Consider the following 22,566-nt stretch of genomic DNA (forward strand, 5'->3'; position numbering starts at 1 on the left):
AATTAGAATTCTATTAAAAGAAAGAACAGAGAAAATAATGGGGTGGGGGCGGTTAGAGAAATAATTAAATTTCCCTAAAATGATGGACTTAAGTTTCTAAACTGAAAGGGCCTATCAAGTGTCCAATAAAGTGCATAAAAATAGACCCAAGCTGAAAGTCAGGAAATTTCCAAACACTGGGAACAAAGTGAACTTCCTAAAGACTCCAGTAAGGATAAAGATAGGTCACATTTTTTAAGATTTATTTATTTATTTATTTATTTGAAAGGCAGAGTTAGAGAGAGGCAAAGACAGAGAGAGAGAGGTCTTCCATCCACTGGTTCATTCCCCCAGTGGCCTCAACAGGAGCTGAGCTGATTTGATACCAGGAGCCTGGAGCTTCTTCCAGGTCTCCCATGGCAGTGCTGGGGCCTGAGGACTTGGGTCATCTTCCATTGCTTTCCCAGGCCTTAGCAGAGAGCTGAATTGGAAGTGGATCAGCCAAGACTTGATCTGGTGCCCATATGGGATGCCAGCACTGCAGGTGGTGGCTTTACCCACTACACCACAGCACTGGCCCTGGTCACTTTTCTTTTTTTAATCCATTTGTAGTTTCTTCATAACACACATTTCCTATGAACTTATTAAAATTTATTTTTGTTGATTTTACAGAGACAGAGATCTTTCATCTGTTGGTTCACTCACCAACTGCCTACAACAGCCTAGGCTGCTGAAGCAGGCCAAAGCCAAGAGCCTAGAACTCAATTCAGGTCTCCTACATGGATGGCAGGGACTCAACTACTTCAACCATCACCTACTAGGTACACATTAGCAGGAAGCTAGAATCAGAAGCAGTGCCAGGGACTGGCACTGTGGCACAGCAGGTTAAAGCCCCTACCTGCAGAGCCAGCATCCCATATGGGCACCAGTTCAAGTCCCGACTACTCTGCTTCTGATCCAGGTCCCTGCTAATGCGCCTGAGAAAGCAGCAGTGGATGGCCAACTCCTTGGGCCCGTGCACCTGAGGAGCAGACCAGGGAGAAACTCCTGGCTCCCTGTTGTAGCCATTTGGGAGTTTGTGGTTTTTTTTTTTGTTTTTTTGCCTGTTTTTTTTTTTTTTTTTTTTTTTTTGACAGGCAGAGTGGACGAGAGAGAGACATAGGGAAAGGTCTTCCTTTGCCGTTGGTTCACCCTCCAATGGTCACCGTGGCGACGCATCGCGATGATCTTAAGCCAGGAGCCAGGTACTTATCCTGGTCTCCCATGGGGTGTAGGGCCCAAGCACTTGGGCCATCCTCCACTGCACTCCCTGGCCACAGCAGAGAGCTGGCCTGGAAGAGGGGCAACCGAGACAGAATCCAGCGCCCCGACCGGGACTAGAACCCGGTGTGCCGGCGCCGCAAGGCGGAGGATTAGCCTAGTGAGCCACGGTGCCGGCCGTAACCATTTGGGAAAGTAAACTAGTGGATGGAAGACCTCTCACTCTGTTTCTCTCTCTGTAACTCTGTTTTCAAATAATAAAATAAATCTTAAAAAAAAAGAAAATAGGAGCAGTGCCAGGACCCAGACCTAGAAACTCTGAGAGGGAACCCAAGTGTCCAAAGTGATAATTGCTACACCAAAAAGAAAGGAACAGACTGGTATCACGCTTCTCAACAGCAGTATTGGGCATTCAAAAACTGAGCAACACCTTCAAAAACTTTAAAGAAAAAGTATTAACAATCTAGAATTCTATACTCCTAAAAACCACAAACAAAGGATGAGAATGGAATAAAGGCTACTAGAAAATGTAATCCAAAATGAGAACATAAACTAAGCAAGAAAGTATGGAGTTCAAGAGCTATCTACCCACACAAAGGCAAGCAAAGACAATCTTCAAGGGCAACAGGCAAGAGACATATCAATCACCAAGAAAAGAAGGCACCAGTACAGATTAGAAACCAGGAAAGAGGGCAGGGCATTTGGATTAATGGTTAAGGTTCCCAACTTTGTTCCTGATTCCAAATTCCTGTTAATGCAGGTCCTGGGAAGCAGGAAGCCTCATGTAGTTACCTAGCTCAAGTAGTTAGTTCCCTACCATCCACAAGGGAGACCTGGATTGAGTTTCTGGTTCCCAGTTTCAACACCACCTAGCCTGGGTCACTGTGAGCATTTAGGGAATGAAGCAGGAGAGCAGTTTGCTTTCTCTCTCAAATTAAAAAATAATAGTAATTAGAAATAATAAATAAATCAGGAGGCCCAAATGAGTTTTGTCCAAAAAGATAAAAAATAAAGTCTGAGGCATCTGAATATTCTGAATGGAGATTCTGACAACTGGTGGAAAGTCGGGTAGATTAAGCAAGGAGTCAAAAAAACAAAACAAATTAAGAAAATTAACAACTGGGGCCAGTGTTGTAGTGCAGCAGGTTAAGCCACTGCATTCAATGCCAGCATCCCATGAGCAAAAGTTCAAGTCCCAGCTGCTCCACCTTCACTAGCCCCCTGCTAATGTGCCTGGGAAAGCAGCCAAGAAGACGCCCTGAGTTCTTGGGCCCTGCCACCCACATCAAAGACCCAGATGGAGTTCTAGGCTACTGGCTTCAGCCTGGCCCAGCCCCAGCCATTATGGTCATTTGAGGAGTGAACCAGCAGATGGAAGATATCTCTTTCTCCCTCTTTCTCTCTGTCTCACTCTCTTTCTTGTCATCTTATCTTTCAAATAAATAAGTAAATATTATGGTTCAAAAGTAAATAAAAATAGAAAAGAAACAATTGCATTAAAAAGTTTTTAAAGTGTGCAAACATTGAAAAATAATGTTCCACAGGGTATGCTGTGAATGGTATTTATTTATTTTTAATATTTATTTATTTGAAAGCCAGAGTTACAGAAATAGAGAGAGAGGAAGAGGGAAAGGGGAAGGAGGGGGGGCCAGGGCTACATGGGTAGCAGAGGCCCAAACACCTGTGCCATATTCCGTTGCTTTTCCCAGGACGTTAGCAGAGTTGGATCAGAAGTGTAACAGGGGCCGGTGCTGTGGCATAATGGATAAAGCCGCAGCCTAAAGTGCCATATGGGCATCCCATATGGGCGCTGGTTCTAGTCCCAGCAGCTCCTCTTCCAATCCAGCTCTCTGCTATGGCCTGGGAAAGCAGAAAATGGGCAAAGTCCTTGGGTCCCTGCACCCACCTGGGAAACCTGGAGGAAGCTCCAGGATCCTGGCTTCAGATCAGTGCAGCTCCAGCTGTTGTGGCCATCTGGGAAGTGAGCCAGCGGATGGAAGATCTCCCGCTCTCTCTGCCTCTGCCTCTCTGTAGCTCTGCTTTTCAAATAAATCTTTTTTTTTTTGACAGGCAGAGTGGAAAGTGAGAGAGAGAGACAGAGAGAAAGGTCTTCCTTTTCCATTGGTTCACCCGACAATGGCCGCTGCAGCTGGTGCACCGCGCTGATCCAAAGCCAGGAGCCGGGTGCTTTTCCTTGTCTCCCATGTGGGTGCAGGACCCAAGGACTTGGGCCATCCTCTACTGCACTCCTGGGCCACAGCAGAGAGCTGGACTGGAAAAGGAGCAACCGGGACAGAATTTGGCGCCCCCACCGGGACTAGAACCCGGGGTGCCGGCGCCACAGGCGGATGATTAGCCTATTGAGTGGCGGCGCCAGCCATAAATAAATCTTTAAAAAAAAAAAAAAAAAAAAGTGGAACAGCCAGGACTTAAACCGGCATCCATAAGAACGCCAATGTTGCAGGTGGTGACTATACCCACTACACCACATCAGCCCCTCTGACCATTGTGTAAATGACCATAATATTAACTCATAATAATAAACTGAACATTTTACATAACTATTTGGAAAATAGGAAGTGACAAATTTTTTCTACAGTAGAATTTGTGAAAATTTAACTGTTCCATCTATAATTATGAAGAAATATTAAAAAAGAAAATTGAAAAAACTGACAAGGGTTATCTCAGAGCAGAAGTGCAAAGAGGTCTTGTTTTAACTGCTTATAAATAAAGTAAAATCAAGCCCTTAACTTAAAATGATATACCATAAAGGAACTCTTGAGGGCCGGCGCCATGGCTCACTAGGCTAATCCTCCGCCTTGTGGCGCCGGCACACCGGGTTCTAGTCCCGGTCAGGGCGCCGGATTCTGTCCCGGTTGCCCCTCTTCCAGGCCAGCTCTCTGCTGTGGCCCGGGAGTACAGTGGAGGATGGCCCAAGTGCTTGGGCCCTGCACCCGCATGGGAGACCAGGAGAGCTCCTGGCTCCTGGCTTTGGATCAGCGCAGTGCGCCAGCCGCGGCAGCCATTGGAGGGTGAACCAACGGTGAAAGGAAGACCTTTCTCTCTGTCTCTTTCTCTCACTGCCCACTCTGCCTGTCAAAAAAAGGAACTCTTGAGACATTATTCAGCAGGCATGGCCTGCAGTGGTTGAGGCATCTTAAAACGTGAGCCCAAAGAAATTTGACTAGTTATCTTGAGTTCCAGCAATCTTAGATTGGTTCAGAATCATGCCTTTGTCTCAAATTTTCATTGCTAGTTTTATAGCTGCTTCTGATGGTCTGTAGTAAATGTTGAAGGTACAGCAATTTCTTCAAAAGAGCCTGTTCATCCAAAAGTCAGATCTTTCTTTGTGGCTAGGCATCATTTTCCCCCACTGCTAGGGATACCTTTGCAAAGACATGCGTTCCCATGAAAGTCTCGGATAAACATCTGTAACTTTAATATCAGCTATATTTTCTATAAAATTCTTATCAGTACTCTATGTCAGCGCTTACAGTTTATCCTTTAACTATATATGTTCACATATAATTTGGAAAAAAAAGCTAAAAAAAAAAAGATGCTGTATGGTAGGGGAAAGCATTGTGGTGACTGAGAGTTAAGCTGCAGCTTGGGAACTTGACTGCCTTTTAAGTTGCAGCTACTCCACTTCTATGTGCTCCCTGCTAACACATCTGGGAGGAAGCAGATGACAGCTCAAGTACTTGAGTTACAGCCACCCACACTGGAGGCCTGGACTGTTTTCCAGGCTTCTGACTTCAGCCAGCACAGCTTTGGCTACTGGGGTATCTGGGGAGTAAACCAGCAGATGGATATTCTCTTTCTGTCACACTCTCCACTGCCTTTCAAATAAATGAAAATAAATAATTTTAAGTGCATGGAGATGCTAGATAACTGGAAATGTTCTAAAACTGGTTTGTAATGACAACTGTACAACTCTTCAGTGATACTTCAGAAAATTTACATTGTACAGATAAAATGGGTCTATTTTATGGTTTGTGAATTATACCTAAATAAAGTTGTTTGAAGGGAAAATTCTACCTACAATACTCACATGAGAAAACTCAGGCTGGGATGGGATAGGAAGTGATGCAGGAGTGAAGACTGGTGTACTCTGAGATACTGGTGTTGAGGCTTGTGGTGACACAGCAGGCTTAGGTGGGAGAGGTGGGTTTTCTATTTCCATTGGTTCATCATCCTGGAGTTGCTTCTGAAATGGAGCACCTCCCTCTTCAGCTAGCACTGACATATCCATTGGCTCATCTGGTTTAAGACAGAAAAGACAAAGAAATAATCACTCACTATTACTACTCATGTTCCAGCATTACCACCAACAATTACATTACAAATTAATTTTCAGAAAAGCTGACAGAATAATAGCAAACTGTATCCCAGCAATACTTCCTTCTCCTGGGGGTGGGGCAGCCCCAATTACTAGTGTTCATCTGGGGATAGCCACACCTTCTATAAGAAATGGTAGATTGGCTCCTCTAAACTCCTTTCCTGACTATAGCTCAGTTTTTCACATTTTGTGTAGGAATGGTCATATTAATGTCATTAGTTTTGTTTTGTTTTGTTTTGTTTTATTTGACAGAGTTATAAACAGTGAGAGAGAGAGACAGAGAGAAAGGTCTTCCTTCTGTTGGTTCACTCCCCAAATGGCCGCCACGGCCAGTGCTGGGCCGATCCAGAGCCAGGAGCCAGGTGCTTCCTCCTGGTCTCCCATGCGGGTGCAGGGCCCAAGCACTTGGGCCATCCTCCACTGCCCTCCTGGCCCACAGCAGAGAGCTGGACTGGAAAAGGAGCAACCAGGACTAGAACCCGGGGCACATATGGGATGCCGGTGCCACAGGTGGAGGATTAACCAAGTGAGGCACGGCGCCGGACCCCTAATGCCATTAGTTTAACAACTATATATTCTGCCACAAATTTTGAAAAGTAGCAAACTTGTTCACCACGCTAAGTAAATATTTTAACATATTTATGAACTCATTTTATTTGCATTAATAATTGCTAAGTGCAGAGAAATGCCAATACAAATACAAAGGAAGAAAAAAATTTGTTGATGCCAACCAGCACTAATTTAAATCAAAGAACTAAGAGGATGCTGGTTCTAGCACAAACTGCCCAGGAGGGAACACGTACAAAATACAAAACACTGTTCCTTGGAACCTGTCTTGCTAGATAGGTATTCAACTCATCAAGCTATTTCCTCTATCTTACAACTTGACTCGAGCTCAGCTTCCTCTAGACCACTCACAAACTACTTGTGCCACTTAGTTTTCCCAAGAATCTACTTTCATGCTACTGGCTACCCACACTTCCAACCTCAATAGCTACTCTTGCTGTTTAGCGTGGCCATCACCTCCCACATTACTCTCTAACACTAGTTTGAAATCAGATGTGCTAGAGGCCTTTAATCCACTACCACAGCTGTGTTCAGTAATTTCACTGTACCTTTTGACCTTTCTTGCCATGACAAAGCACATTAACAGCCCTTTGTTTTAGCCACTACATGTAAAAATGCTTCTGACTGTTAATCTTAGACAGCAAAAAAAATATATATATATATATATAAAAAGCATGTAGAGGCTGGCGTTATGGTATAGCAGGTAAAGCCGCCACCTGCAGGTAGTGGTTTAACTTGCTGTACCACAATGCTGGCCCAGTGAAAGCATTTTTAATACCATTATTTTTCTTTTTTCCCGTATTCATACTACAGATGGAAAAAACTGTTTGGCCCTCTGCCATCCATGAGGGAGAACTGGATGAAACTCCTGGATCCTGGCTTTAGCCTGGCCCAGCCCTTGTCATTGCAACCATCTGGGGAGTAAACCAGCAGATGCAACATATCCCTCTCTGTTTCTGTCTGTCTCTCCCCCTCTTTCTCTGTAACTCTTCCAAAATAAATAAACCAATCTTTAATTTCAAAAATTAGCCAGTTTTTTTTTCCTCAGGATGTCACTAATGTTATGCTTAAGATGGTATTAGTCTTCCAGAAATCTATAACCAATTTCAAAAGAAAATAGCCAGAGACAAAATTTGTAGGAGGAGGATATCTAGGACAAATTTGTCATAGATAAATTACACTTGGAAAATAGTTAAATGTATTTATTTACATCACTCAAGAGCAGAGACAGTAGGATATCATTCAGGATAGAAACACAACAAAAAGAGCACAGGCTCCGGAGGCACTGCTTCAGTTCAAATCCTGCCTCTATACCTTTTTAGCTGTGAAATCCCTGTGCTTCCGTTTCTTCACCTGCTTCTTAGGATTATTCTGAGTATGCAATGAAGAAAAACACAAACACATACACATACACATACACAAAGAGAGAAACAGCTAGAACTCAAGAAAACATTTCAATCCCTGGCTGGCATATACTAAGTGCTCAATAATATAAGTTACTGAACCACACTGTTATATAAAAGAATGAAAAAGGGAAAATCATAGAATTATTGAAAAGGCTTCACAGAAATAATAACTTAGAAATTATTTTACATGACTGGACAAGAGACCGAGAGCAAAGAAAAAGTTAGGTTTAGGCAATAAGACAAAGTAGGTGAGAAGGAAAGCTTTCTAGTCAATTAATAATGTAAAATTAAACCCTCAAAGGAGCAAATGAGTAAATTAAAATTTGTATCACCTGCTCCTAACTACTCATTAGCTACAACTATTGTAGTAATAACCAAAATAACCTACAAACAGCATAAGAAACACCTGTTAGTTCCCTCTCACCAGAAACATGCTAACATACTGCTGGAAACTACTAGGTCATGAGTAGTAACTCTAATTCTTCACCATACTATTTCACTGAAGTTCAATTTTAAAAACATAAAAATTTTCCTTTAAGGAACATTTTATTTGTGTCAACAATACAAAAATCTCAGAAGAATCCACACTAAAAAAAAAAATCATGAACCAAGGAAGCACTTTACACTAGCCCATGTCCCTGAAGGTTAGACAAACACTGAGTTCTACAGAACAGAGTAGGTCACGCTGTTCAAGTACAAAGCAGAAGCAGTGCTGCTCCTCCTCTAATCTGAGATTGACAGAACAAGAGAGCTCACCTTTTCTCCCTTCTTGCTCTGTGGGACTGCTAGGAACGATAAAAGGGGTAGACCGGAAAGCATCAGGGGAAGGAGCAACAAGATCTGAGGAATTCCTTTATATAAAAAGAGAACCACAGGTTATTTCTTACCATAGCCACAGTTTCTGTACTTGTTTTTACTTAAAAGCAAAAATATATAAGTCATTTAGATAAATATTTACCATTTCTCCCAAACAGCCCCCTGAGGCTGCAACTGTTTCCCACACCTGACATTTCTAAAATATAAATTTTTAAAAATCATAAGGGCAAAGTGAATGACCAGATGCAAGGACAACATAATTGACAAGCAGTACGAACAAGTGCAAAAAAAAATTCATTTGCAAATTTGAGATATAAAAAATTATTCCTGGCTGGTGCCGTGGCTCACTAGGCTAATCCTCCGCCTACAACACCTGCACCCCGGGTTCTAGTCCCAGTTGGGGAGCCGGATTCTGTCCTGGTTGCTCCTCTTCCAGTCCAATTCTCTGCTGTGACCCGGGAAGGCAGTGCAGGATGGCCCAAGTGCATGGGCCCTGTACCTGCATGGAAGACCAGGAGGAAGCACCTGGCTCCTGGCTTTGGATCAGCGCAGCACGCCAGCCGTAGCAGCCATCTGGGGGGTGAACCAACAGAAAAGGAAGACCTTTCTCTCTAACTCTGCCTGTCAAAAAAAAATTACTCCATTTTCGCCTAATAAGAAAACTCAGAGGGCTGGTTTTACAATATAGCAGGTAAACCCACTGCTTATGACACTGCCATCCCATATGGGTGCCACTTTGTGTCCTGGCTGCTCCACTTCCAATCCAGCTTTCTGCTGGTGGCCTGGGAAAAGCAGCAAAAGATGGTCCAAGTGCCTGGGCCCCTGCTACCAACAATGAGAGCCCTGATGAATCTCCTGGCTCCTGGCTTTGGCTTGGACTGGCCCAGTCCTAGCTGTTGCAGCCATTTGGGGAATGAACCAGCAGAAGGAAGATCAATCTGTCTTCCACCCTTCCTCCCTTACTCTCTTTCTCCCCTCTCTCCCTCTCTTAAATATGATTTTCAAAATAAATAAAGCTAAAAAAAAAAACTCTGCACATTTTTATTTAAAACAAAAACAAAATAGCAAACCCCTCTGCCCTGACACTGAGATAAAGAAATACAACTACTATCAACTGTAACAATCTATTCCCCACTTTATACTGTTAAATTGGAAAAGTTGTTAGAAAAATTCAGGAGCAGAGGTTTGCTTCAGATGTATAACATTTTCTTAAAAATCAGGCATTTTTATCTCTAGAAAAACTTTTGGCCTAAAACCATAAAACTTCCAAATGGGAAAACAAATCTGCCTTCAATAAGCCCACTAAGCTCCCCTCCCAAAAACCCTGAAGCCTGGGATCTACCTTTTGGTTTCAAAAAGAATTGTGGACTAGCAGGCAACCTTAACTCAACCTTAGCCTAAGACCCTCATGCACATGTTGCCTGATCCAAGTTACTACAGGTTTACTTACGTGGAAAGACTCTCCTGAACAAGAGACCTCTGACCAGACAGCTGCAGGAGTTGCAGAGTGGTTGCAGGTGTGGAAGCCAGAGAACACCCACCTTCCCCTCTTGTAGGAGTACAGCAATCATTAGAAGCTAGTGAAGAATGAAGAAAATCTGGCTGCATTTACTCCTCAGATTGACACTATTGAATTACCAAAGATAACCACTCAGCACTACAAAGAGAATAATATCTGAATTTCCAACCATATTCCAAGAGAGTAGAAATTGTTTTCTAACTGGAGTATAATTAATGGAATGCCACAATACTACATATCTTGAGTGAACATTAACCCTCCCCCAAATCATGGGTTTATTAAGGAATTCACTAAAAAAGTTCCTTAGTCCTTTCTGTCACGATCTAAGCTTGGGGATTAAAAACCAGAATCTTTATACCTCTGCTTGGTTACTCTTCTTTCTTATGATGCTTTTATTATAAAACAGCAAGTGAGCCTTTTATCCAGGTCTACCTAAAGTGAAGTAAAGCTCATGCCATGAAGCAGATGGGAAAAGTCAAAACAAAGCACATGACACCTGATGATATGAATGCAGCAATTTTCATAATTAGAACCTGGGCCTTCTCAAAGGAGGCAGAAAATACTAATGCATTAATTAGTAAAAGGATCTATGAGCAACAATTACTGAGGTACATTGTGAAGAGACTCCCACTGCTCCCTTCTTGTTAGCAATAGATGCAGTAATCAACTACATTAATCCCAAAAGTAAAGAAGTTTCTTAAATACAACATTATAGCTTTAATAAGAATTAAAAAGGTTTCTTGGTGACCCTCTGAATGTCATGAACAGCAACCTACATCATAGTACAGTAAAAATCTTCCCTTCCCACTATATAAGCAACACATTACACTGTGTGGGTCATTACTGATGCTTTCTAAAATTCTCCAAGGTTGTGGAATGGGAGCTTTGTGGGGATTTAAGAAGTGGGAAACAAATCACATTCTAGTGTTCTAAGTTTTCTGTCTTTTCTGCTAGACATGAATTTCCTATTGGTAATAGATGAATAACAAAAAGATGGGTAAGCAGACTGCTACCAAGGTGAATTTGAAAAACTTAAACTTTACTTAAGATTTAAAGACTGAGTAAACAATTCATAACAGAAGAAATGGTTATTTTGTCCATAATGCTAAGTTTACAATATTAACTATATGTCTCCATTTCAAAGAGAGAGGAAATTATATTAAAATGTTAAGTAATTATTCCCAAGAACTTTTCTCAATGATTAGTTAGAAATACATCTTCATTACATAGCACCAGTGCGTCTGCATACCTATACAGTGCTTTCTCAATTAAACAGTAGCCTCAGAACTAAAATGAGTCTAGATCTAGTCTAGAGGAGCTATAGCAACTAATCACTCTTTGTACCTGTTTTATTGCTCTGGTCAAACAAATCTTCCTGAGTTGACAAAATCTCAGGCTCCAGTGACTTCTGAATCTGCAGTCCACCTTCCAGAAGTTCTTGAGTAGACATTTGTTCTTTTGCTTCCATAGCAGCAAGACATACTTTGGGACTAGAAGTTATGTCCTCTGACCTAGGAGATTCATATCACCAGGAGAAAAAGTTGCTAAATTTAAGTAGCTTTCCCTGGTTAGTGTGTTTTCTTTAATAATTCCAAAAATTCCAGTAGCTCTAATCAAGTTATCTACTGAAAGTGAAATAAAGGTAGTTCATAATGATACAAAGTCCTCAGCCCATTTCAAATACTGTTTGTCTGACACACTGCATTACCTTTCCTTTTTAAGATTTTTTTTTTTTGTAATGACTTATTTTTTTCACTTGAGAGGCATAGTCACAGAGAGACAGAGAGGTCTTCCATCTGCTGGTTCACTCCCCAGATGGCTGCAACGGCTGGGGCTGGGCTGTATCTGAAGCCAGGAGCTTCCTAGGGTTTCCCATGTGGGTGCAGGGTCCTAAGCACTTGGGCCATCTTCTGCTGCTTTCCCAAGCCATCAGCAGGGAACTGGATCAGAGGTAGAACAGCCAGGACTTAAACCAGCACCCCTATGAGATGCCAGCACTGCAGACATATGCTTAACTCACTATGCCACAGCACCAGCCTCAAAGATTTATTTATTTATTTATTTTTATGTGAAAGAGTTAGAGAGAGAGAGAGGGAGAGACTGAGGAAGAGATCCTCCAGAGGCCGGTGTGGTGGTGTGGCAGCAGGTTAAGTCACCGCCTGTGATGCCAACATCCCATATGGGTGCTGGTTTGAGAGCCACCTGGTCCACTTCCAATCTAGCTCCCTGCTCTCTCTCTCTCTCTCTCTCTCTCTGGTCTCTGTCTCTATCTCTCCCTCTCTCTCTCTTTCCCCCCTCTGTATAACTCAGATTTTCAAAAATAAATCTTTAAAACAAAGAGAGATTTTTTTTTTTTCTGACAGGCAGAGTGGACAGTGAGAGAAAGAGAGACTAAGAGAAAGAGACAGAGAGAAAGGTCTTCCTTTTGCCGTTGGTTCACCCTCCAATGGCTGCCACACCGCGCTGATCCGAAGGCAGGAGCCAGGTGCTTATCCTGGTCTCCCATAGGGTGCAGGGCCCAAGCACTTGGGCCATCCTCCACTGCACTCCTGGGCCACAGCAGAGAGCTGGCCTGGAAGAGGGGCAACTGGGACAGAATCCGGCGCCCCGACCGGGACTAGAACCCAGGGTGTCAGCGCCGCAGGCGGAGGATTAGCCTATTGAGCCGCAGCACCGGCTGAGAGATTTTCCATCTGTTGTCTCACTCCCCAAATGGCCACAATAGCCGAGGCAGGGCCAGGCTGAAGCCTGGAGCTTCTTCCAGATCTCCCACATGAGTGCAGGGGCCCAAGCACTTGGGTCATCTTCTGCTGCTTTCCCAGGCTCATTAGCTGGGAGCTGGATTGGAAGTGGAGCAGCTAGGACTCCACCGGGTGCCCATACTGGATGCTGGTGTCGCAGGCAGCTGCTTAATCCAGTACCTTACAACGCTGACCCCAGCAGTACTTTCAACACTGCTCACTGCTGTGTTGCATGCTTTCCATAATTTCTGATGAGTGTCTTGAGGATTTTTGTTACATACTTTATTATCTAGATTTGTACAAGGGAATCTGATCCAGACTACCACAGTGGAAGTAAAAATAGCAGTACCAGGGGGTCGGCACCGCGGCATAGCTGGTAAAGCCACTGTCCGCAGTGCAGGCATCTCATATAGGCACAGGTTCAAGTCCCAGCTGCTCCACTTCTGATCTAGCTCTCTGCTGTGGCCTGGGAAAGTAGTAAAAGATGGCCCAAGTCCTTAGGCCCCTGCACCCACGTGGGAGACCCAGAGAAGCTCCTGGCTTTGGATTGGTGCAGCTCCAGCAGTTGCAGCCAATTAGGGAGTGAACCAGCAATGAAAGACTCTCTGACTCTCTCTCTCTCTCTGCCTCTCCTTCTCTCTATGTAACTCTTTCAAATAAAAATAAATAAATCTTAAAAAATATATATATAGCAGTACCAACAAAGCGCTTTGTGTACTATCCTCTGTGCTGATGACATGTTACCTTCTGCTTATTTTTTCCGTTTGATCTCCACAACCCATACTCCAAACCAAGACTCCTTCACACCAATACAACTTACACACATGAGACACTCACTACTGGCCCCTTCTCAGACACTTACAAGAGCCACCTGTTTTCCCACTCCCCATGGTAAAAAAGATAGCAAAACTAGCTGAACCCTAACATCCTAAAGAAAAGCCTAAAACGTTAGCCACTGTTAAGCTAAGCGTTTCACATTAGAAAGACAATTTCTCCTGACACTCAACCTTGTTCAAGAGAACCTTGTTCTACTCCCCACTGTCTATAAAAGAATAAACAAAATACTAAAGGTTTATTCATTCCCTTTCCAAACTGGAACCATCCCAGTTTTCCACCACCACATCCAAACTTCAGCTGTTGGCCAGAAGCAATGTGATTCTGAACACAATGATCACCACAGACAGATCAGAGGTATGCTTCTGATTCCTATCAAATTAAGAACCTACACGACCTGGCACACTTCCTATACCTGTAAGCCACCAGATGTAGGATAACTCAGGACATACAACAATCTGGGTGCTCCTCTAGTACAGAAATAGTATGCTCTCAAACATAATATTCATGTGACTCCTCATAACAGAGAAATTACAAAGACCTCCCACAGAGAAACTCTGTAGATGAAAATTGCAAAGAACAAATGGCAAGAATAAAAAGCCATGTCTATAGTTACAGCAGTAATGAAACAGCTTTGTAGAATGCCTAACTTAAGATGAAAACACAATGAGGCATCATAAATGATCAATGTTATTATGTAATCAGTGCTTTCTATTAGACCATAAATATGCCCAATACAAGGGAAAAAATATTCTACAAACTATTCCCACCTGGCAAAATGAAATCAGTATAACCCGAAAGCAAAAAGCCATAAATACCTGTTACAAAGATCATGGTTTTTACCTTGTAGGTGGCGAATTTTGCTCTTCTACCACATGTACATTCTTACTGGGCTGTGCTGTCTCAAGAGTGTCTTTACTGGACTGTTCTGCCACAGGGATATCTTCATTAGATTGTTCTTCATGTTTAATTGCTGGAAGTTTCAGAAAACAGAGAAGAGAACTCTAATTTTTCAAAGTACTAGAAGCAATTACAAATTAACAGAAGTCTAATTAAAAAATATATTCAGGCATCATTCCAAAAAGGAATTAACCAATTACCTATTTACAGAAACCTCAATTGGCAAGTCATCAATTGACAAGTATTTATGAGTCTCTGCAACTTAACTACATTAGATTACATTAACTTAGTTATTTAACTTCGTCTATGGCCATACCACCCTGAATATGCCAGATCTCGTATTATCTCAGAAGCTAAGCAGGGTCAGGCCTGGTTAGTACTTGCATGGGATAGTTATGTCACTTATTGAGGAAAAAATAACGAGCTCTAGCACGGGAGGAAAACACTTACAAACAACCCAAATACCAGAAAACGTGTTTCATACCAGTATTCGCATCCGCATCAGATAATCTGGTGTAAGAGTTGGTGGTCACCGACTGTAGATGTTCTCTGTCCACTTCACATGGCACAGGAAGTTCTTCAACATCCTGGCTTTGGGAAAGCTCCAGAACCCCAAAGCCCAACTGTGATGAGGCAGGTTCTAGGAACAAAACTCTAAGAAATTAGGTACCATCCCACAATACTATCAATAAGTAAGTTGTAGGCCCTCTACAAAAGCCTTATGTTAAATAAACCTTTCCTATCAAAGCCCTGCCTTCCAAATCCACCCCCCTTCCAAATCAAGAATAAATACATTTAAAATAAATGGGGGAGGGTGGGAGACAGGTGTTTAGCCTAGTGGTTAAGACTCTTATGTCCCACATTAGAATGCCTGAGTTCAATTTTCAGCTCTAGCTCCTGACTCAGCTTCCTACAATACAGACACCCTGACAGAGGTGATGACTCAAATAATGAGATTCCTATCACTCACAAACTGCACCTCTAACAATTCAGATTATACTCCAACCCATAAAACACACATTTCAAACATATTTGGAAGTCAAATAAAAAGGAGCACAAGTTGATATACAGAGTGGGCTACCCAATAAGCTACAAATTCCTAAACATCAAATTACACAGAATACTTAAATTTCTTGTAACTCTCAATTTAATTATGGAAAGTTTATACCATGATAAATCAAATAAATTTAGACATGTGCATGCTCATGTTAAAGAAATGCACAGCAGGCCGGCGCCACGGCTCACTAGGCTAATCCTCTGCCTTGCGGCACCGGCACACCGGGTTCTAGTCCCGGTCGGGGCACCGGATTCTGTCCCGGTTGCCCCTCTTCCAGGCCAGCTCTCTGCTGTGGCCAGGGAGTGCAGTGGAGGATGGCCCAAGTGCTTGGGCCCTGCACCCCATGGGAGACCAGGAGAAGCACCTGGCTCCTGCCTTAGGATCAGCGCGGTGCGCCGGCCGCAGTACACCGGCCGCAGCGGCCATTGGAGGGTGAACCAACGGCAAAGGAAGACCTTTCTCTTTGTCTCTCTCTCTCACTGTCCACTCTGCCTGTCAAAAAAAAAAAAAAAAAAAAAAAAAGAAAGAAAGAAAGAAAGAAAGAAATGCAGAGCAATCTTCTATAAAAGGCCTTCAAGATACAATACCTTCAGCACCAAAGGAGTGTACAACATCATCAGGAGAATCCTCTTTCTCCCCTTTCTCCTCTTCCAGATCTTCTTTTTCTTCCCCCATAGTAGGAGCAGATCCCACTGGCATTCCCAAAATACTGCAGGGCAAAAGGACACAATCATGTGTTCCCAGATAGGTTAGGACCTCTGTTCAAAGCACTGTCAATTTTATAGTGACTCTCTACCGACACCAACTATTTCTTAGCCAAATTTGAAAGAGCAAAAAATCTCACCTGTAAGGTACTTGTTTCTAGATTAAAAACACCTAAAACATTAACTATTCAAAGTACTGTGTGCAATTAAATAAAACAAAAACTTAGAAGATACAAACATACCTAATTTTATCTTTTCATGAGCAGGGAGAGAAAAATCTTGCATTCAGAAAAATTACTGACAAGTGACTAGAGAAGATAGCACCAAATGAGCAGGAAGGGGCTCAGAAGACCCACTTATTATATCAAAGCTCACAAAATATTATTGTAAAATATCTTACATTATGTATATAAAACCAAAGTGTCCACATAGAATTCAGTTAAAAGACCTACATATTTAAAAGAATACCACAGGTCTATTTATAAGAAAACATCTGCAACAGATATAAGGTTAATCCCCATTAAATATAAAAATCATACTAAGAACTCTAAGATACAAATTATCCATGACAGGACAACTTATAAAAACCGAAATACATGTATCTTAAACAAGTAAAAAAATCAGAAAAACCATCTGTGCCAACAAACTCAGGGAAAAAAAAGTTTTAGCATATGCAATACTTCTTTTTAAAAAAAAATTTTTTTTTAATTTATTTGAGAGGCAGAACCCCAGTCAAATAGAGGGAGAGACAGAGAGAAAGGTCTTCCATCCACTGGTTCACTCCCCAAATAGCCGCAATGGCTGGAGCCGGACCGACCTGAGCCAGAAGCCAAAAGCCTCCTCCGGGTCTCCCGTGTGAGTGCAAGGGACCAAGTTCTTATATCATCTTCTGCTTTCCCAGACCATAAGCAGAGGGCTGGATCGGAAGAGGAGCAGCCAGGACACAAACAGCTGTCCATACGGGAAGCTGGCACCACAGGCAGAGGACTAGTCTACTACGCCACAGAGCCAGTCCCTTAGAGCCACCCAAAGTTAGGTAAGATAGCATCATTACAAAATGTTCATGGAAGTATAAATAAATGGATCTATTCTAAAGAACAAAATGCATCAAGCACTTTATTAAAAAAAAAAAAAAAGTTGGGGCTGGTGCTGTGGTGTGGTGGGTTAACGCCCTGGCCTGAAGCGTTGGCATCCCATATGGGCGCCGGTTCGAAACCCGGCTGCTCCACTTCCTATCCAGCTCTCTGCTATGGCCTGGGAAAGCAGTAGAGGATGGCCTAAGTTCTTGGGCCCCTGCACCCACGTGGGAGACCCAGAAGAAGCTCCTGGCTCCTGGCTTCGGATCGGCACAGCTCCGACCGTTGCGGCCATTGGGGAATGAACCATCGGATGGAAGACCTCTCTCTCTCTCTCTCTGCCACTCCTCTCTCTGTGTAACTCTGACTTTCAAATAAATAAATAAATTTAAAAAAAAAGTTTATATGCAATAGTTCTAACAATTCCAATTGTAAGAAATAATTCAGGGCTGATGCTGTGGCTCTTTGTGTTAAACTGCCACCTGCAGCGCTAGCATCCCATATAGGCCCCAGTTTGAGTTCCAGCTGAGCCACTTCCAAAACAGGTCCCTGCTAATGCACCTGGGAAATCCGCAGAGGATGGCCCATATGCTTGGGCCCCTGCATCTACATAGGAGACCCCAAATGAGGCTCTTGGCTCCTGACTTCAGTCTGGCCCAGCCCTGGCTGTTGTGGCCATATGCGTAGTAAATCAACAGACAGAAGATTCATTCATTCGTTCTCTCTCTCTCTCTCTCTCTCCCTCCTTCTCTCTAACTCTTTCAAATAAGTATAGAAATCTTTTAAAAATAAAAAACAGGATGAGGTCAGTGATGCGGTGTAAAAGGTTAAGCCTCCACGTGCACTGTCAGCATCCCATATGTATGCCAGTTCAAGTCCCAGCTGCCCCACTTCTGATCCAGCTCCCTTCTAATGTGCCTTGGAAAGCAGCAGAAGATGGCCCAAGTACTTGGGCCCCTGAACCTACGTGGGAGACCTGAAAGAAGTTCCTGGCTCCTGGCTTCAGCCTGGCCCAGCCCCAGCCACTGCAGCCATTTGGGAAGTGAACCAGCAGATGGAAGCTCATTCTCTCTCTCTCTCCTCTCTATGTACCTCTGCCTTTCAAATAAATAAATAAATTTTTTTAAAAAAGAATTTTATATATGGAAAGATCCTTATTATTTGTGAAAGGTTACTGTTACTCAGAAACAACCTGTAAATTCAGCATTAGGAAAGTGATTAAATAACTTCATCTGGGGCCTGCACTATGGTATAATCAGCTAAGCCTCTGCCTGTGGCACCAGCATCCCATATGGCTGCCAGTTCATGTCCCAGCTGCTCCTCTTTAGATCCAGCTCTCTGCGTAAGGCCTGGGAAAGCAGTGGAGCTCTGATCATTGCAGCCATTTGGGGGGCGACCCAGCAGATGGAAGAACTTTCTCTCTTCATCTCCCTCTCCCTGTAACTCTGCCTCTCAAATAAATAAAATCTTTTAAAAATAAATAACTTCACCTATAAAATGGGGGTATCTCTGTGTGCATGTCTTTCTCTTCATCTCCCTGTCATTCTGCCTTACAAATAAGTAAATCTTTTAAGAGATGGGGCCAACATTGTGGTATAGATGGTTAAGTCGCCTCCTGCAATGCCAGTATCCCTAATGGGCCCCACTTTGTGCCTGGCTGCTGCACGTCCAATCCAGCTCCCGGCTAACGTGGCTGGGAAAGTAACAGAAGATGGCCCAAGTACTTAGGCCCGTGTCACCCATGTGGGAGACACTTATATATTTTAGGCCTCCTGGTTTCAGCCCAGATCAGCCCAGCCCAACTGGGGAGTGAACCAGTGAATAGATTTCTCGATCTCTCTTGTCTCTCCCTCTCTCTCTGTTTCAAATAAATAAATAAATCATTTTTAAAAAAATGGAGGCAGGTGTTCAGCCTGGCAATTAGGATGGCCACCCACATCCTGTAACAGAACACCTGGGATTGAGTCCCAGCTCCACTACCAATTCTAGTTTCCTGCTACTGCATACGGTGGGAAGCAGAAGGTGGTAGCTCAAATAGTTGGGTCCCTGTCACCCACATGGGAGATCTAGACTGAGCTTCCAGCTCCTGGCTTCAGCCCCCTCTCAGCCATGGTCATTATGAGCATTTGAGGAGTAAACAGTGAAAAGAGAGGTCTATCTCTCTTCACTAAATCATTCAAATTAAAAAAAAACTTTGAAGAAAATTAATTTAAAAAGTACAAGTATGTTTAAAACAGTCAATTACAATACGTGAACCTAGATTGGAGCCTGGATCCAATCAATCAAGCAATCGACATTTAAAAGCCATCTCTGAGGCAAGGGTTTGGCCTAGTGGTTTAAGCCCATATCCCATATTGCCTGTATTCTACTTAGCTCCAGCTCCTGATTCCAGTTTCCCACTAATGTACATTCTAGTAGGCAGTGGTGATGGCTCAAATAATTGAGGTCTTGCCTCTTGCCACACAGGTGCAAGACCTGGACTGAATTCCTGGCTTCTATGGGGCCAGTGCTGTGCCGCAGTGGGTAAAGCCGCCCACCTGCAGTAATGGCATCCCATGTGGATACCGGTTCAAGTTCCAGCTGCTCCACTTCCAATCTAGCTCTCTGCTATGGCCTGGGAAAGCAGCAGAAGATGGCCCAAGTCCTTGGGCCCCTGCACCCACGTGGGAAACCAGCAGATGGAAGACCTCTCTCTTTCTGCCTGTGCCTCTTTGTAACTCTGCCTTTCAAATAAATAAATAAATCTTTTTTTTTTTTTTTTTTTTAAAGTGGAGCAGTTGGGTTTTGAACCAGTGCCTATGCTGGCAGCTTTGCAGGGTGGAGCTTTAACCCACTGCACAACATTGCCGACCCCTTAGCTGACTCTTTTTATTAGTAATTTTGTGAGGCAGGGAGAGAAGAGAGCATGGGAGCAAGCTAGCTCTTGCTAGAATGAGCGTGCACGCTAGTTGCTATCCACTAATTGACTCCCCAGATGCCTGGAAAGGCTGGGACTAGTCTGGACTGGAGCCAGGAGCCAGGAATTCTTTTTTTTTTTTTTTTTAAGATTTATTTATTATTTATTTGAAAGACTTATAAGAGACGTACAAGACTTACAAGAAAGAAGAGAGATTGAGAGATTGAGAGAGAGAGAGAGAGAGAGAGATCGTCCATCCTCTGGTTCACTCTCCATTTAGACACAACGGCTGAGCTGTGCTCATCTGAAGCCAAGAGCCAGGAGCTTCTTTCAGGTCTCCCATGCGGGATCAGGGGCCCAAGGACTTAGGCCATCTTCCATTCCTTTCCCAGGCCATAGCAGAGAGCTGATTCGAAAGTGGAGCAGCCGGGACTTGAACTAGCGCCTGCATGGGATGCTGGCACTGCAGACAGTGGCTTTATCTGCTATGCCATGGCACCGGCCCCTGCTCTACTTCTAATCTAGCTCCTTGCTAATATACCTGATAAAGCAGCGGAGGATGGCTCAAGTGCTAGGGTCCCTGCACCCACATGGAAAACTCAGGAGAAGCTCCTGGGTCCTGGTTTTGTCCTGGCCGAGCCCTGGTCATTGTGGCCATTTCAACTAGTGGATGGAAGATCTATCCCCCTCTGTCTCTACCTCTCTCTGTAACTCTGCCTTTCAAATAAATATATCTTAAAAAAGGAAAAAAAAAAAAACTTATGGAAAAGACATCTTTGATACAATTGTGAAAGTCTGAATACAAACTATTATTAGATATTATCATAGTTGTGTTAATGGAATTATGCTTGTATAGGATAATGTATTCATTCTTAAGAAATGAATGCTGGGGCCCAGCGCTGTGGCATAGCAGGTAAAGCCACTGCCTGCAGTGCCAGCATCCCATATGGGTGCCTATTTGAGTCCTAGCTACTCGACTTCCAATCCAACTCTCTGTTATGGCCTGGGAGAGCATCAGTCAAAGGAAAAATGCTCATGTTAATTTAAAAAGTCAGAAAACATACAAACTTTTACTTTCCATATGATAGCTATGTAAATCAAATGCAGAAGAAAAAAGGGAAAATATGTCAGAATGTTTATGGTAATTAGCCTCTGGGTGGCAGGATTACAGATGACATTCTTTTGCTTCCTTACAGCTTTCTATTCACTTAATATTCTCTACAAAGAACAACAAAGCCTAACTCTAATAAGCATAAAAAGAAGCCGACTTGTAAGCTCTGGGACTGTGATCCAGGGAAAAGGACTAAATAAAGATCTGCACACAAGTAAGACAGAACATTATCTCTAGAACTGAGAGGACCAGATGCATGACCTTGGGAAACACAAGAAAAGAATATTCAAGAGCAAATATGGCAAAATGTACAAGAGAAGCAACAAAAAAAAACAACATAAAACCAAACATCTTGCATCAGTCCTGTCTCTGACTCTAAACGCTGGCAGTCTCGGTGAGGCTTGGGACCTCTCCTCCAGCTCCACTCATCCAGCTTTTACACAGACTCACAGTTTTGAATAGCACTCATGCGTCTGACTCTGCAATTTAAATCTCCAGGCTCCATCTTCTCCCTAAGCTCCAGACTTGCGTCCCCAACTGCCTCCTCCACATCTCTAACGGTTTGCTGAAAAGGCAGCTCAATGTTTAACATGTCTACATCTGAACCTTGCCTCCTGTCATCTTCTCTATCTCAATTAGCAGCCACCCATTTCTTCAAGTTGTGCAAACTAAAAACCTGGAATCCATGTTACCTCCTCCCTAGCTCTCACACTTCATACTTGATCAATTTGTATTTTCAAATATTCAAATTCTTACTACTACTCATCTCCTTCTAACTTGATCCAGTCACTTCTGTAATTTGTCTAAATTATTTCAATAGACTCCTAGTTGGCCTTCTTGTCTCTGCTTGTTTCAATGTCTATTCTTTTTTTTTTTTTTTTAATATTTATTTATTTACAGCCGGCGCTGCGGCTTACTAGGCTAATCCTCCACCTTGCGGCGCCGGCACACTGGGTTCTAGTCCCGGTCGGGGCGCCGGATTCTCTTCCGGTTGCCCCCTCTTCCAGGCCAGCTCTCTGCTGTGGCCAGGGAGTGCAGTGGAGGATGGCCCAAGTACTTGGGCCCTGCACCCCATGGGAGACCAGGAGAAGCACCTGGCTCCTGCCATCGGATCAGCACGGTACGCTGTCTGCAGCGTGCCATTCGCAGCGGCCATTGGAGGGTGAACCACCTTTCTCTCTGTCTCTCTCTCTCACTGTCCACTCTGCCTGTCAAAAAAAAAAAAAAAAAAAAAAAAAAAAAAAAGAGAGAGAAAGAAAGAAAGAAAGGAGAGGCAGAGAGAGGAGAGGGGGAGGTCTTCCACCTGCTGGTTCACTCCTCAAATGGCCACAATGGCCAGGGCTGGGCCAATCCAAAGCCAG

At 43.3% G+C, this 22,566-nt stretch overlaps 1 protein-coding gene across 8 annotated transcripts in view; it reads right to left on the reverse strand.

Annotated features, from left to right (window-relative positions):
- TP53BP1 (tumor protein p53 binding protein 1) overlaps window positions 1-22,566 on the reverse strand; it is a 109,709-nt gene that overhangs the window by 59,576 nt on the left and 27,567 nt on the right. For 7 of the 8 annotated variants that reach the window (XR_011380882.2, XM_070054092.2, XM_070054090.2 and 4 more), the window contains 7 exons: window positions 16,006-16,127; window positions 14,846-15,001; window positions 14,305-14,434; window positions 11,231-11,397; window positions 9,818-9,944; window positions 8,308-8,402; window positions 5,291-5,499 (listed from right to left, as the gene is read on the reverse strand). Coding sequence is in view for 7 of the 8 variants with exons in the window: in XM_070054092.2 (XP_069910193.2) it covers window positions 5,291-5,499; window positions 8,308-8,402; window positions 9,818-9,944; window positions 11,231-11,397; window positions 14,305-14,434; window positions 14,846-15,001; window positions 16,006-16,127 (1,006 nt within the window). In the remaining variant the exon portion in view is untranslated. Of the gene's footprint in view, window positions 1-5,290; window positions 5,500-8,307; window positions 8,403-9,709; window positions 9,796-9,817; window positions 9,945-11,230; window positions 11,398-14,304; window positions 14,435-14,845; window positions 15,002-16,005; window positions 16,128-22,566 lie in introns of those variants that run through there. The other variant, XM_089310179.1, reaches the window with a different exon arrangement.

Source organism: Oryctolagus cuniculus, chromosome 12 (assembly GCF_051225735.1).
Source record: "Oryctolagus cuniculus isolate XC-2025 breed Fujian yellow rabbit chromosome 12, ASM5122573v1, whole genome shotgun sequence".
Taxonomy (NCBI): domain Eukaryota; kingdom Metazoa; phylum Chordata; class Mammalia; order Lagomorpha; family Leporidae; genus Oryctolagus; species Oryctolagus cuniculus.